This window comes from Eumetopias jubatus, unplaced genomic scaffold (assembly GCF_037043125.1).
Source record: "Eumetopias jubatus isolate StellerSeaLion01/CBP00866 unplaced genomic scaffold, mEumJub1_p1.0 scaffold_3, whole genome shotgun sequence".
In the NCBI taxonomy this organism is placed as follows: Eukaryota; Metazoa; Chordata; class Mammalia; order Carnivora; family Otariidae; genus Eumetopias; species Eumetopias jubatus.
In genome coordinates, this window is record NW_028274809.1 from 81,136,696 (window position 1) to 81,152,685 (window position 15,990).

Here is a 15,990-nt window from a genome sequence, read left to right on the forward strand (position 1 = left end):
TTCACTGCCCTGTCAAATGTCCTGTCCTTGCTCAAGCAGAGGTGGACTATCTGGCTCCAGGCTGTAACATCAATGGAAATTAAAGATCATTTGGCTTTCCTATTGTCAACATTTTGAAAATAACATTTTAAGAACAAAATTTGGACTTTAAATAACCTTCAATTCACAAAATCATATAAATCAGAGATCCCTGGTTTGCTTTTTCTACTGTCTGATACTCAGCAACTACAAATCTGTACTCCATCAGGGGAGGACAAGAGCAGTGGGGAGTGAAAGGGGTGGGCTTTGGAGCCAGCAGATGGGAGTTTGAATCTGACCTCCTCACTTTCTAGCATGAATAAAACACCCAAATGTTCTGGGCCTCAGTTTCCTCTTTAAAATGAGGACCATAATACCTACCCTCCTGCTAGAATTGCTGAGACAGTCAAAATGCAACAAGTCAGGTTGAACACAACTAAGCATAGAACAGCTATTATTACCTAGTAGTATTAGGCTCTGCAGAGGCCACACAATGAGTGGGCGGTAGACCACCATAGTCCTTCCGGTCAAGGGAAGAGGGTCTGGCTACACCTTGTGTGAGTGTCCTCTCCCTTCTTGCTTTGTCCCTGCTAAGGATCTTGCTACTTCATCACCCTGTGGCCACCAAATGGTGACTGGGGGACTTGTGGAGGTAGGGAGGTGCAGCTTTTACCACTTTCCCCAATAATCTCTATCATGGGTCTTGAAGACATCCCTCCAAGATAAACAATTAATAAATAGGAAAACTTGTATGTGACTTGTGAATAAAAACACCTTTAGAAAAACACTGCTATTTTTATTGATCTTAAAAAAACAACACCACCAATTTAAGTAAAAACAGTGTTGCTTGCTGTGTAAACACAGCTTCAAGGCAAGTCTCCCAGCCGTCCCTTAACCCAGTTTTTTCCCCAACCCTATGCTACTTTTATATAAAAATTTGAGAGGCTGCCAAAATGCCTCATGGGTAAGAAAATAAATACTAAGAAGCAAGGAAATTATTAACTTTTCTCTTGAAATCTTCCTGACATGAATATCATTTATAAATAATTTTTCTTTGACCCCTTCAAATTGAGTACTCAGTAATGAGTAACAAAGGGTTTCCTTTTCAAGTTTGAAAACAAGCATTTCTAAATATTCAATGAGAAAAACAGTCGAACAATGAAAACATTTTCCTTTTCACGATTTTTGTATTTTGTCCTAAAGGATGCAAATATCTAATTACACAAGTTCATTGGGGACACCCAATTTCTTGTGTGCTAGAACAAGAGACAATTTTGTTCTGATAACACTTCACAGAAGCCATGAAGAAAAGTGTCTTGCTGAAATAACTGGAAAAGCTTAAGATGAGTATATCCATGTGTTGTTTTTTTAAAAAAATGGTGCCTGTATACATTTTCACATTTTATGTTAGAAAAGAGGTTTCATCTTGTATTCACTCACATGAAGAGAAAATGAAAGATATTTCACACATTACATTTATGTAATCTATGGCTAATTCCACTTATATTTAAATGACCTCCCGCCCTTGGCAGTAGGAAGGAAGCTCTCCTGTGACATAAACTTATAGTAGACACAAATTGATGTAGTGAAAGATCTCAGAAGGGATTGATGCAAGCAATAGAAAGATTCACAGTGAAACAAAGCAAGACATCAATATGAAGACTTACCCCACTGGTCTTAATTCTTAAAAACTAAGTTAGGTAAAACTATTTTTTTAATCTTCAATTTTTATTTTTAATTAAATAAGGAATAAGGGGCAATAAAAACATTTCTTGTACATTTATTATAGAAAAGGCACTGTTTTATCATTTAATATGGTAATACTGCAAACTAGTATTATTTTTGTTATTTTACAGATGGGACTCAGTGAATTTAAGTAACATGGCCAGCACTGAAACTCAGGTCTGACTCCAAAGTGCTCACTCAAGCTCTCTTCACCACACCAACTACAATATACATTGAAGTATATATTTTACACACACACACACACACACACACACACACACTAAAAAAGTTAGGTCAACTTATTTTAAAACAAATTAGATTTTTACAGAAATTTAGATAACACATGACCAAAATTATCTTTAAAATTTTTTATGCTTGTGTAATTTTCTGGTGATTTTTCTGAACTAATCCTCTACTGCAATTTTTTTTCATTTAAATTGCTTCTAAGGCTGTATGTAAGGTACTCTATAATGAACAATATTATTTATAAAGGATTCAATGACCTTGAAAGAGAAAGCAACGATGGTGCTTTCTGAAACTAAATACAAATAAGATACACATAACTGTTTATCTCTGATATGGCAAGATCATACATATCCAGAGGTAAATGTTTAGCTTATTTAGTTTCAGAATTTTAGTACTCTACTGAATTGTGAAATATATGAAAAGCATATGTTGTTTATAGGGAATTATTCATGCACTTATGCAATATTCAAGAAACTTTTTAAAGATACCAGCACCCCCTAAGATGGTATTGGAGAAGAACAAAATAAATTCAATTTCTAGTCAAACAGAAATCATATTTAATGATTTAATGAATACTTCCTCATAAATTACTTAGCTAACTTGTAAATGAAGAAAGTACTGAGAAATCAAATACATAAATGTAACATTAAAAAGGATAAACACACAAATATTTCTATAAACCTTACACTGAAGGAGCAAGTAATTTAAAACATGTAATACTTTGATCTGTAATTATAACCTTATATTCCTGTACATTCATAAGCCAGGAGTTCCATAAATTATTTAATTCCTATCTTGGTGAGAAATCATGGGAGGACTTTATAATGTACCTTTACTCATAACTGTCCCATAGTCTCACTCTAGTAATGATGATGTTAACAGTAATGACCAACACGATATAACTCCCTACACCTATGTCATTTAAGAATTAGAAAAAATTACCAGAAATTATGTGTATTTATAGTTCACATATTATCTCATGTACAAATATACACATATAATGAATATTTTTTTTACTCCTAAAACCCTCTTTCACTCATTCACATTCTTTAGGTATCACAATTCTTCAACACGCATAGTCCTATAGCCTGTTCAGTAGGGTTGGCAACATACCCAGAAACATACCCATATACTCTTATAAGGTGGAAGTTTAAGACTTCTCTGAACAAGTCTGAATCTCTGGTTGTCTATTTTGTTCACAAGGCACATATTAAAATTTGGTAATTTTATTAAGTTTGATTTGGGGTCAGTGCAGTAGCACGTAGTCTATCTTAGAAGTAACTTAAATCTACCACGAAGGGAGACGCAAACCTTTCAGAGAGCCAAACTGACCCTCTGAAAGCGAGGGAGAGTATATATTAGAAGAGCCTGGATCAAAGATCCTAGACCACTGTTGAATAGAGCCCATTAAGTAAAGATGATGTCAAAATTTCCTGCAGGCATTAAACCTGGTAACAGGATTGAATTTCTGGGTGATTTACTTTGCCGCTACTTAGTTGTGAGGCAAAGTTGTTACGTAAAGGTCAAAGGACTGAGTACAAGCCACATCCCAGGTTTCATAAGAGAGGCAGTACAGCTGAACTCAAGCCACCTTCTCATTCTTCACGCCTTTTTTCATGTCGTCAGCTCCTGTTGTTGGGGGAATGGCACTGTGCAGAGTATTATGCTTAGAGCTGGGAGATCGGGGTGGGGCTTGGCTTAACTGCCTGTCACTGTGTCCTTCGGAACGCTACTTTGCTGAGCTTCAGCTCCCTCAGCTGTAGAACAGGGATGGTTGGGCACTTTCTAAACACCAAAGCACCGAAGGGTCATTAGTGGCATGTGATACAAGGACAGACCTTTAAACATTTTTAATCTCTTTATAGTCATATATCAGTTTATATATATTCATATGTTTATATTAGAAAAATACAAAAAACGTTACACCTATGATTTCACACGTATTATATCTTAGAATAAGACTGAAGGAGTTATTTGAAAGTGGCTTGAATGGTGCCTAGTTCATAGTATGAGTCCAAAAAGACTTTGTTGAATGAATGAATGAATGAATGAATGAATGAATGAAATAATAAATGAATCTGAATAAAATTTTTAACTAAGTAATAGTACAGGTAAGCATGCAAATTTATTTTTGGTTTTCATTGGGGGGGGGGTAGGGGCAGAGGTAGAGGGAGAGGGAGAATCTTAAGCAGACTCCATGGCCAGTGCGGAACCTGATGCAGGGCTCAATCTCACGACCCTGAGATCATGACCTGAGCTGAAATCAAGAGTTGGACCCTTAACTGACTGAGTCACCCAGCAGCCCCTAAAGGAACATTGCATGCATTTTTTTCCTATTTTTTTTTACAGAGAAGTAGCAGGGGGTAGGGGGGTGGGGGGGTGTAGGGAGCAGGCAACTTCAGCTGAAGTCTGGGAAATACAGCCCTGAAGCAATAAGCAAACATGAGGCATCATTATTGTCAAACATTAATTAAACAGTAAATATTTAAAAAAATCTTCCACCTGAAAAAGTCCTGCTAACTTAAGGGCAATATTGCAACATTTTTTTTAAAAGTGGGAATTAATGATAAAGAAATGATTCAAAGAGTTGACTCACCTGTGACAATAAAGGATGAATCTAATTTTCCATCACTAGTACTCATGGAAAAAATTCCGAAAGTGAATCCCATTTTTCTTTTCAAATGAACTAACCAAATACACATTAACGATTTTTGTCGGTGACATTATGTGAGGCTTTGTGTGCGTGTGTTATGTGTGTGTGTGTTTCCTTTCCTCTTTACTTTGGAAGCAGGGTTTTAAGTAGTAGAAAAGTACACTACAGGACTAGAGTAAATCTATTCTAAATGTACAACAGATTTCATGTTGATCCACTGCCCATACATGCAATTAAATGTTTTAGATAAGCTCCTACTTCTAAAGCAGCACTGTTTAAAAGTTCATGTCAGAAGCCTGTACCTGCCTCAAACCAAACTCCAGTTGCTACCATCCTTTTGAAAACTGTACGGACAAGCTCAAGAACTTCGTGTGGGTCTCAGTTTATTGGTAAATGGAGATAGGCCTCCTTTCCCTCTTTATCCTTGTTCCAGGGAAAAAGGTTACAATATTTCACAATTCACTTCAGGGACATTCACAGTCTTAACTAAGCTTTTACTCTGTTTAGTCATTTTGTTAATATTCACATTTTTGGTCTTACCCAGTTCTTCATTGTTATTATCTTCCAAATTTTGATCAGGCACTGACTTCGTCAGCCTGGCTTTTATCTTGCACATTATTTTTCAAAAACTATTTTCCTCCCATTTCAAGGAGATCCAGTTGCTACAGAGCATTGATTGCCCCTGCCATCCCACCAGCCACAATGCAGCTCAAATACTGTGGTTGGTGATCAAATGTAGAGACAAGGATTCATTCTCAACAGTAGTTAAGGAGATACCTAAGGCAATGGCAATACACAAAGCATACTTTCAACAGAGAATTATAGTACCAAAGAATACAAACAGTTAATGCTGATAATCAAGCACAGAAAGAATGTTCTTGAAAGTAGAATGTTTAAACAACACAAGAGAGCTCATACTTCAGTTATACATCCCTAAAATGCGATGGTCAGCTCTCTCTGGTCATGTTTCACACTGTCAAAATGTGTGTGTGTGTGTGTGTGTGTGTGAGAGAGAGAGAGAGAGAGAGAGAGAGATACTCACCTGACATATAGAAAGTGTATTGTCCCAAAATAAATTTGGTTATGAGTTTTAATAATGATGAATTTTGTCTCATTTGAATGACTGACTATTCAGAGAAATATTTTTATCTCTACCTGCCAAATACAACCACACATAAAAAGACAAAGTGTGATTCTAAAGAGAGAGTACCCTGTCCACTACTTTTAAAAACATGTCTTCATTTATTCATGTGGTGTTGCACTGAAATGTACAACTTTTCTGGGTAATCAGAGGTCTCTACCTGTCCAACAACAACCAGTGTTTCCCTGAAGAGAAACATTGTGGTGCCAGTCCAGAAATAAATCCTTTCCTAAATTTGGCTCAAGTCAGAATACACATTGAATATACAAGCAATGAAATATGAAGACCGGGGCACCTGGGTGGCTCAGTCATTAAGCATCTGCCTTCGGCTCAGGTCATGATCCCAGGGTCCTGGGAGTCCTGCTCCGTGGGAAGCCTGCTTCTCCCTCTCTCACTCCCCCTGCTTGTGTTCCCTCTCTTACTGTGTCTCTCTCTGTCAAATAAATAAATGAAATCTTAAAAAAAAGAAATATGAAGACCAATGGGAAATGTTCAAAGAGAGAAAAAATTATGCACTCAAAAAATTTTTTTTTGATTATCATTTGAGTGTCAGTCAATACTCTTAGGCTAGTTAATGTAAGATCAGAGAGGGCAGATGATAATTACAAAATATATTTTAGAAAACAGGAGCACGGGCGCCTGGGTGGCTCAGTTGGTTAAGCGACTGCCTTCGGCTCAGGTCATGATCCTGGAGTCCTGGGATTGAGTCCCACATCGGGCTCCCTGCTCAGCAGGGAGTCTGCTTCTCCCTCTGACCCTCCCCCATCTCATGCTCTCTATCTCTCATTCTCTCTCTCTCGAATAAATAAATAAAATCTTAAAAAAAAAAGAAAAGAAAACGGGCGCTTTTCCTATTTTTAAGTAATTATTGAAACAAGTATATAAAGATAACCATTTTCCCCCACAGTTGCATCTGCTTAAAATGTTTGCACATTGGGGTGCCTGAGTGGTTCAGTTGGTTAAGCGGCCAGTCTTAATTTCAGCTCAGGTCATGATCTCAGGGTCCTACATCGGGCTCCGTACTCAGCAGGTAGTCCACTGGAGACTCTCTCTCTCTAAAATAAATAATCTTAAAAAAAAATGTTTGCACTGTATGTTGGATAGGTGTAATGCCAGTGGAGGCCATTTTCCTTTCCAAGAATTCCCTAATACTGTGCCAAGATCTGGCAGTGCATTTCTCTGGCTGTGATGATGTACTGGAACTCAGCACTGAGGTCTTATTCTTGGCCACTGAACCTTAACTATAAAGGATTCATGGTTCAGAGAGAAACTTGTATCATTTATTTAGATAAAGTATAAATACCTTTCAGACCATCCTTCATTAGAAACTGATAACAAAAGAAAGGAATGTATTAGAGGGTAAAGAGATACTACTTTTGAAACAGTGTAGTACCAGACACATAATATTCTTTAGTGTTTCACATAGCTTCAATATTGGGACAGTATTCTATAGGGGCGATTCAGCCCAACTTTTCATGGACTGTTAAACATCTCTACTAATTAATATTGTTGTATGTGTGGGAGTGGTGTAAGAAAATAAAGGAAGAAAGTCTGAGTTGGTATTCTTTAGAAACATTGTTGGGAGAGGGACTTTCAGGCTCACTGAACAAAGTGCTTGAAAATGCTTCCAAGTAGAACTCCTGCTTGAAATGAAAAGCTAATAATTTTTAATCAGATATGTCAATTTGTATGCAATGTGCTGAACTTCATTAAAAATGGTCATAAACTATTTCATTCATTAAATATATTCATTATAATCCTCTCACCCTCAACCTGGTTAGTAAATCCTTTATTCATGGATAATGCATAGGTAAACAATAACTAAACTCAAATTACCACAGTTCCAGAGCGGTGACATCCAAATTAATAAGGTTGTCTAACATAAAAAGAACAGGGGCAAGGAGGCTAATTTTTACTGAGCCTCTTTTGTGTGCTGGATAATCTATTTATGGTATCTCATTTAACTCTTAAAACATCTTCTGAGTAGGAACTGATATTCCATTCCCACCTGAGAGGTGAAGAGATTGCAACTCAGGGAGATTTTGTTTTGTTTTGTTTTTTAAGATTTTATTTATTTATTTGACAGAGAGAGACAGTGAGAGAAGGAACACAAGCAGGGGGACTGGGAGAGGGAGAAGCAGGCTTCCCACCGAGCAGGGAGCCCGATGCAGGCCTCCATCCCAGGACCCTGGGACCATGACCTGAGCCGAAGGGAGACACTTAACCGACTGAGCCACCCAGGTGCCCCGCAACTCAGGGAGATTAATACACCTACCCAAGAGCATTTAGGGAACTGACAGAGCTGGGATTAAGCTCATGTGAGAATGTCCAAAGCCCGTGCCTCTTTCTGCCACACTCTGTGTTCTCTCTAGTTCTCTGTAGACTATGTTCATACAGTGTTTGATGTTTTGAAATAAAACCTCTTAGGAAGCAATCTCCAAAAGGGCAGAACTGTTCTAATGCATTATTAGTAATGCTGCTACACTTAATACCCCACCAAATATTAACAATGCCTTCCTAAGGGCGCCTGGGTGGCTCAGAAGGTTAAGCGTCTGCCTTCGGCTCAGGTCATGATCCCAGGGTCCTGGGATCGAGTCCCGCGTCGGGCTCCTTGCTCCTTGGGAGCCTGCTTCTCCATCTGCCTCTTTCTCTCTCTCTCTCTGTCTTTCATGAATAAATAAATAAAATCTTTAAAAACAACAAAACAAACAAACAAACAAAAAAACCCAATGCCTTCCTAAGATCCTAAACTGACCAGGTCATTTACTATCACGACAGCTGCCTAAAGTATCAACTAAAGGAGATCATGGACATCTCAGCCCCTGGCCAATATCAGTGCTCCAGTCAGTCACAGGATTGATCTGTCAGTCCAGAGACCACCCATACAACCTAAAAACAAGAGAGGTGCCCAGCTTACTTTGAATTAGAAACCTGCAATACTGCTAATTAATTGCTTTTTTTTAAAAAAAATTTGCCTACTTCTGAAAAGAATTTGAAGTGGTTTGCTGAGAACAAAGACTGCAACAGAAAAATAAATGATAGGTTTTTGCGATGTGGGGGGTGGGGAGAGATAAGATGATAAATCTATTCTAACACTTGAGTTACATAGATTTTATCTGGAGGGATCTGACAGAATCTTGGATTAATTTACTTTGTGGACATGGAAATAGTATGAAAAACTGAGAATCTAAGAAGGTTTAAAATGATAATGTGTAAAAAAATTGTTTACTAAACCTTTTCTTCTGAGACACTACAAAGATAAACACTAGGGGGATATGGTCCCACATTCCATATTAGCAAGGTGGAATTAATTAGATTTTACTATAATAAACAAATTGTTTATGGAGTCAGTCTCTTTCTTTCTCTCTCGACTTTATTAAAATGTCAGCCATTGCCACAGTATATGAAAGAGACCCTAATGCACAGCTTACCTTTTTAAAGAAATCTGATTAGTAATGCACAAGACTTTATTTATCCAACATTGCTGAGGACTAAGGGGTTCTATGTAAATAAAATTTACATCATGACAGTTTGTTCACCGGACTGAGAGTACAAATTTTAAAAATGTATTGCTGGAAATCTTTTCAAAAAGACTATGCTTTGTCTTACACAGATATTGAATATAGTTTAATTTTTTCTTGATGAACCAGGATTACCAAGACATTAAGCAAAGGCCATTTGCCTTGAAGTCAGACAGACTTGTGTTTGCAATTTCACCTTTTCTGGTCTTCTAAATTGAGAAAACTGCTTGGCTTGCTGGGCATCATTAAATAAGGTATGAGGAAGCCCTTCCTTTGTTTTGTGAACTATAGAAGAAAAAAGAGTGCTTGTGAAATAGTACTTTGTTTTGTTTTTTTAATGTGCAAAAGTGAGGTAGGTCCTGGGAAGATCAGAGGTTTTTTAAAAATGTTAAGTGCCCTAGAGCTTTTAAGGCTGTTATACCTTCCTTTTTAATGATAGATAAATATTTCATGTGTTATCATTAATATTTTATTATATGTTTTCAGTTTTGCACCTCTAATTGTGTGCTTTAAATTATTTTTTTTGAATTACTAAAAATATTTTTAGTGTGTCATGATATCAAGGTTTTGATACTAAGGCTGTCAGAATGCAAAATTACAATGTCAGATGGTGGGGGTGGTGAGGGGAATATTTGAGTTGACAGAAACAATTTTATGTTCCCTGTTAGAAATTCATGTATTGCCTCCAATAAGGAAGAAGAATCTGGATTTTTAAAAACACTTATTACTGTATAGTGAGTGAAAACCAGTTGCTTATTTAAATGAAGCAAAATAAATGTTTCTTGGACTCTCAGATGATGTTTTTTTTTTTAAAGTGTATCTCCCCAAACATCAGTGAGTAACTCAATCCCAGGAGTTTGCAAACACAGACTAATCAGAAGATTAGAACCATTGTTTAATGTGAAATGTGTTAAAAGTACATGCCTTTATTCTCCTGAGGACATAAAAAGATATTTAGACAAGGCATTTAAGATAGGAAGAATATTTCCAGGAAAGGAAGGCCATAATCTTTTCTTTCGTTAAGCTTTTTGTAAAATGGCACTTAAAAAAGACTTGGTTTCATTTGCACAAAAATTGTAAAACAGATCAGTGTCTACATCTTATATTTGGAGCAGTCCATTTATATCATAAAAGCCCAATTTTGCTGTTTCTAATTACTTTTTGAATAAACTGTCAAAAATATTTAGGTTTATCAACCTAAATAATGTTTTGTCTGGTCTCAGAGAGATTAGAGAATAAAATGTTTTGTGAATAGGGGTATGGAATTCATTTTCTTATCAAACGTAGAAACACTATGCCCAGAGCGTATCCTGACAAGTATATATTAGGCATTAAAAGCAACGGGTTTAAGGACCTCCTGGTCATTTGGAGAAAGACAATCTTTTTATTGTGCTGGCAAAAATGTTTTTGGTTTCCTGCCATTAAACCTAAGTGCCAGTGAAGGTTTGAACAGAGGTGAAATAGCTTTATATAATATACTCTTTAAAAGAATAATTTGTAAGAGTAATAATTAAGAGAATATATTTGTAAGAGTAATTTTTATTTCCTAAGGAGATGAAAAATTATGTTTCCTCATCATATGTGGAGAATGTGCATAATTATCTCCTCCTGGTCAGATATAAATTTTTCTATCGGCTTTAAACATTCTGCATATTTCTCGCCTAGTGAGCCAATTCTACCAATTGTGTGTGTGTGTGGGGAAACCCAGAAGACCCCTACTAATTTCTTCTAAATTGAATGGTAGTCTCATGGAGAAGTTTTCATTTAATTTATATGATCAGATTGTGTTAAGTAGAACCAGACTGTGGGGTTAAACATTTCCATATGTTATAAAGGCCCAGAACTTTTCCTGAAAGGAGACACCATTCTGAACACAGACGTTACCTGCTGCTTCCAGAAATGGCTGCAATTGCATTGGGTTTTACCCTCTCCTCGGCTCTATGTGTCCCGTGTGACGCCATCTCCCAGCACTTCCTGTTACCCTACCTCTGCCACACTCCTAGACTCCAAAGGCCACCAGATTTTTTCCCAGCCCTTGCCACTTGCCTTCATCCTCTGTGTATGGAATGAAGAGTTAGGTACATGCAGGGAAGGAAGGCAGACTTAACAAAATTCTGGAAATCTGGTTCCTGGGTTAGAGGCCCTAGTGGGATCTACAAAGGCTTCACAACTCACCCCTTGATATGACATTTTGGTGACTATAACCATCCCCTCTTCATTTTATGCTCCAGAAGTTTGTGAGACCTCAATGAGTCATGAAGAATCCTAATTTCAAATCCAAAGAATCCAAAGTGATGACAACAAAAAATAACAATTGATATCTGAACAAAGGTTAGTATTTGACAATGGATAAAGATTGGTATACCTTCCCTTCCTCGGGGCTTTGTTGACATGAGTTGTGAACGTCGTCTTCTCTTACTAATTTTCCAGGCCAAGAAGTAAGTCCTTTGATTTGGCCCCAGACCAAGTCGCCAACGTTGAACGTCCTTGGCCTATAATGTATCAACTCATTTGAAGAAGGGGAATCTGGATTCCTTAGGTCATCTTCACTACTAATGCTTTTAGCGTCTGAAGGGCTAGGCACACACCCATTAATGCTTTTGGCATTAAAGTCTCCGTTGTAATGGATGTAGTCTTTGACTAGAGAACTTTCCAAACTATTTGAGGAGCTTGGAGACTGTTCCTCTAGGACCAGGTCTTGCCTTGTGGTGCTCAGCAGCTCTCCAAAGCCCCGACTCTGTCGAGGTCTGTTCCCATTAATGTGTGCGCATCTTTCCACAGTGTTCTCTAGTCTCTCCTTAAAACTCATCATAGTTCTTTTGTAGTTATTATACCTGAAATTTTCCTCCAGAATTTTATCCCCTTGACAGTTTCTTGGTGGTAACAGTACCGGGTGCTGTTCCCCAGGCAGAAATGGCAGTGTAGAGACATTGTTGGACCTCTCATGACAAGGACTACTGTGGATATGGCCTGGATGATCTAAAAATTCCTCACACTTCCACCTGTTTCGCTCCCCTCCAGGGCTTTGCTCCCCATCCCACTGTTTTTTGGATGTGTGGCAACTTGCTGACTTGAAATATTCAAACCCATCTCCTTCATTTGAGTTTTTCCCATGGTCCAGATTCCTGGGCAGCCGAGCCCCTCTTGCATTCCTCAGCCTACCATCATGATCGACACTGCCCATGTTTCGTCCATGAATGACCGCACTGACAGCACTGGGGAGACTTAATGGGTCACCAATTGAGGCAGTGAAGGCACTCATGGCACTCAGAGCTGGAATGGGGCTGATCTGAGTTGTACTGTTGACTGCAGTGGTAATGACAACCTGCATTCCTTTGCTGGCTGCATCCACAACTGCTTTGTAAATGGCATCTACAGAAGCATCACCTTGGCCACCCACAATGAGGCCATCCTTCACCTGCTGACCAAGAGATGGGTCAATCCTCGGTTGCAACTCACATGATGTATCTTGGAAAGGTGGAAGTGTAGTGTTTGGATTCTCAGGAAGTGCCGTGAGCCCCGGCTGAGTGCTTATTCTTTTGTTTAGGAGAGCTGCATCTTCCTGCATTCTCACCTTGAAGAAACAGACAGGAAGAAGTGAGAGAGAGAGAAAAGTTTTTAAAGACCTCAAAAAGAAAGACCATAATTTTAAGATTTACCAAAAGGCAAACAAATGTAGCAAGGAGAGAAATATAAAGAAAGGACAAGGCTCAAAATGAAATAAAAAGTCACTGCATGGAAAAGTTTATGTCTTGATTATATTTGGGTAGTTTCTTTGGTTGAAATCATCACACAGATTTTTTTTTTAAAGAACTCATCACTGGGGCACCTGGGTGGCTCAGTCAGTTGAGTGTCAGATTCTTGGTTTCGGCTCAGGTGGTGATCTCCGGGTCTTGGGATCAAGCCCCTGGTCAGGGCTCTGTGCTCAGTGGGGAGTCTGCTTCTCTCCTTCTCCCTCTGCCCCTCGCCCTGCTCATGGACTCTCTCCTTGCTCTCTCAAATAAATAAATCTTTTTAAAAAATACAAATAAATGATATATTTCTAAAATAGATAGATAGATAGATAGATAAAAAATAAAGAACTCATCATTACCAAACATTCTCTAGAAAAGTTAAAGTTGAGGTGGTTGTACACAAACTGTTTTCAGGTAATGACTCCACATATTTTTAAAAAAATATTTATTTATTTGAGAGAGAGAGAGAGAGAGCGCGCGCACACACACACACAGAGGGAGAGGGAGAAGCAGACTCCCCACTGAGCAGGGAGCCCGATGCAGGGCTCAATCTCAGGACCCTGAGATCATGACCTGAGCCAAAGGCGGCCACTTAACAGACTGAGCCAACCAGGTGCCCCATGACTCCGCATATTTAAGTGTCATTGCAGGTTTTACAACATTGGAAATCAAAGAGAGAAACAAGTCAGTCACCAGCACTCCTCAAATTACAAAGGGAACCGAATTTTGAAAAGGAGTTCTAAGTCACTGATATTTCTACTGAAATACAACATAAGCCAAAAGAAAATTCTCTCTCTCTCTCTCTCTCTATATATATATATACACTCTTAATGATAAAATATTTCTGATACAACACTATATTTTTGAAGAGTTCAGATAGAATAGTGACACCTACTCTTTAACTTTACCAGGCTACTGACTGGGGGACACCACCATGCTGTCAGCAGTGACAATGGCTCTCTATAGAACTGATTCTTAACTGGAAAGAGAGGCAGGGAGGGAATGCCCAGCAGGTAAGAATATCAATGCTCAGGACAGGAAGGATGAGTGCAGTTTGAAAAAGTCCCTAAGGTTATTCTAATTGCACCAACCCCACCTAAAAATTGCTGCTCCAGACCCTTGCTACTTTGGATTTTCTCCCAGTGATTTCTCCCTTCTTGTCTTCGCATCCTTTCCCACTAAACCAGAACATGGGATCCATCAGCACATCAACCACTCTCTTGTTATTCTCCCACTGTCTACACCTACCAGATAAAATCTCAATCTGGGATCAATTTAACTGCCTGCCGTCTATATCCACAGTGAGAATGCTGAGTATCTGTCTAGGAACTTAGGGCTTTCAACTACAGCTGGGGGCTTATTGTTTCCATCAGTCTGATGATCCTCTAGTTAGGTAACATTCTCCTTCACAACTATTTAAATCTTTATCCACTTCTTCCAGCTGGCTGCTCCACCATCTCCAGCACTATTCTTAGTGGATAACCTTACTTAACAGAGAAAATGGAGTTGATAGGTTAAGAATTCTCGTAGTTCTTATACTCTGCTACTCCCTACCCCTTCACAGCACATACTTCTCTGCAACTATACATGCCCCAAATCCTGCCCTGCTTCCCAGTGTAAGAGGGGCCTCTTCGGCTTTCTGAGGCTAAGTCCTCCATTTATGCTCTGGATCCCAAGGCACTCCTCAGGGATTTTGCCTCATCTGTCATCCCTTCTCTTCATAATGTTCAATCTTTCCCACTTTTTTGGGAGGGGGGAACTCTTTCCTTTAGCATACAACCATGTGCATAGCTTCCATATTTTAAAAGTTTGCTTCAACCTACATCTGCCTTGGGGCACCACCCTTTTACTCTTATGTTCTTCGTAGTTAAGTTTTTGAAAGAGTAATCCACACTCTTTAATTCCTAATGTTTTTATCCTTCCATCCATTGCAATCTGTCTTGTGCTCCTACCACTCCACGAAAACTGAATTCTACCTGTTAGCGGTGATGTCCCAAATCTAGGGGATTCTCTTCAGGCTTTATCTACTTGCTTGAGATTCTCAGTGACATGACTGGGCACTTTCTCCTCCCTTCTAAATTATTTTATTACACAAGATGTATCTGAATATTTTCTCATTGTCAAAAAAGATAAAAATGTTCTTTACCACTACTCCCCACCCAAACCTGACTTTCCCATCCCACTCCAATTCCATTTCCTTTCTCAGAAATAATCAGTGCTGGAGTGCATCCTTGCAGACATTTATGTTTAATACATTAAGGTGTGTAGGTATATATCTAGTTTTCTCTCCTTTCTTCTTTCACATAAATGGTATAGTATTTTAGTATTGTTCTATAATATCACAGTATTAAAGTCTTGCATTCTTGTGGATCTTTCCATATCAGTTATGTAAAGCTATCTAGACTTTTTAAACTACTAAAAAACAGTTTTATCATAATATATTTAACTATTTCCAGACTGATGGACACTTAAGAGGTTTCTAATTTTTGCCGCCACAAATCATGTTGTAATGAACATTCTAGCATGTGCCCTTTTGTTCACATTGAAAGATTTCTCTAAAATAGATAAAAAGAGGTTGGACTTCTGCATCAAAGGATATGTATATTTAAAAACTTGATAAACTATCAAATTAACCGCCAAAAGAACTGTATCAGCATACAATCAGACCAAAAATGTATCTAAAAGAATCCATTTCTCCACACTACTGTCAGCAAGGGGTATCAATCAATCTGATGGACACATTAGTGTTGTAATTTGTATAACTCTGATTACTCTTTTCATATGTTCATTAATAATTTATTTTTCATTTTCTGTGAATTTTCTGTTCAGATCTATTGCTCATTTTCTTAATCAATTATCTTTTTTCTTCCTGATTTGTAGAAGTTTTTCTGTAATGAATGTCAATTATTTGCCATTATTATGCAAGTATTTTTCTGCCAAGTGCCACTTGTC

General features: G+C 38.1%; 1 protein-coding gene and 1 long non-coding RNA gene across 7 annotated transcripts in view; one reads left to right on the forward strand and one right to left on the reverse strand.

The window, feature by feature from the left end:
• Nucleotides 1–15,873, forward strand: part of LOC114202767 (uncharacterized) — a 55,852-nt gene extending 39,979 nt beyond the window's left edge. For all 5 annotated transcript variants that reach the window (XR_003607859.2, XR_003607861.2, XR_003607862.2 and 2 more), the window contains 3 exons: nt 9,434–9,558; nt 11,536–11,635; nt 11,735–15,873. This is a non-coding gene — a long non-coding RNA (uncharacterized LOC114202767). The remainder of the gene's footprint in view (nt 1–9,433; nt 9,559–11,535; nt 11,636–11,734) is intronic.
• The window catches only part of MBD5 (methyl-CpG binding domain protein 5), a 433,194-nt gene that overhangs the window by 11,508 nt on the left and 405,696 nt on the right, over nt 1–15,990 (reverse strand). For both annotated transcript variants that reach the window (XM_088021713.1, XM_088021712.1), the window contains one exon: nt 11,670–12,878. In XM_088021713.1, coding sequence (XP_087877839.1) covers nt 11,670–12,878 — 1,209 coding nt within the window. The remainder of the gene's footprint in view (nt 1–11,669; nt 12,879–15,990) is intronic.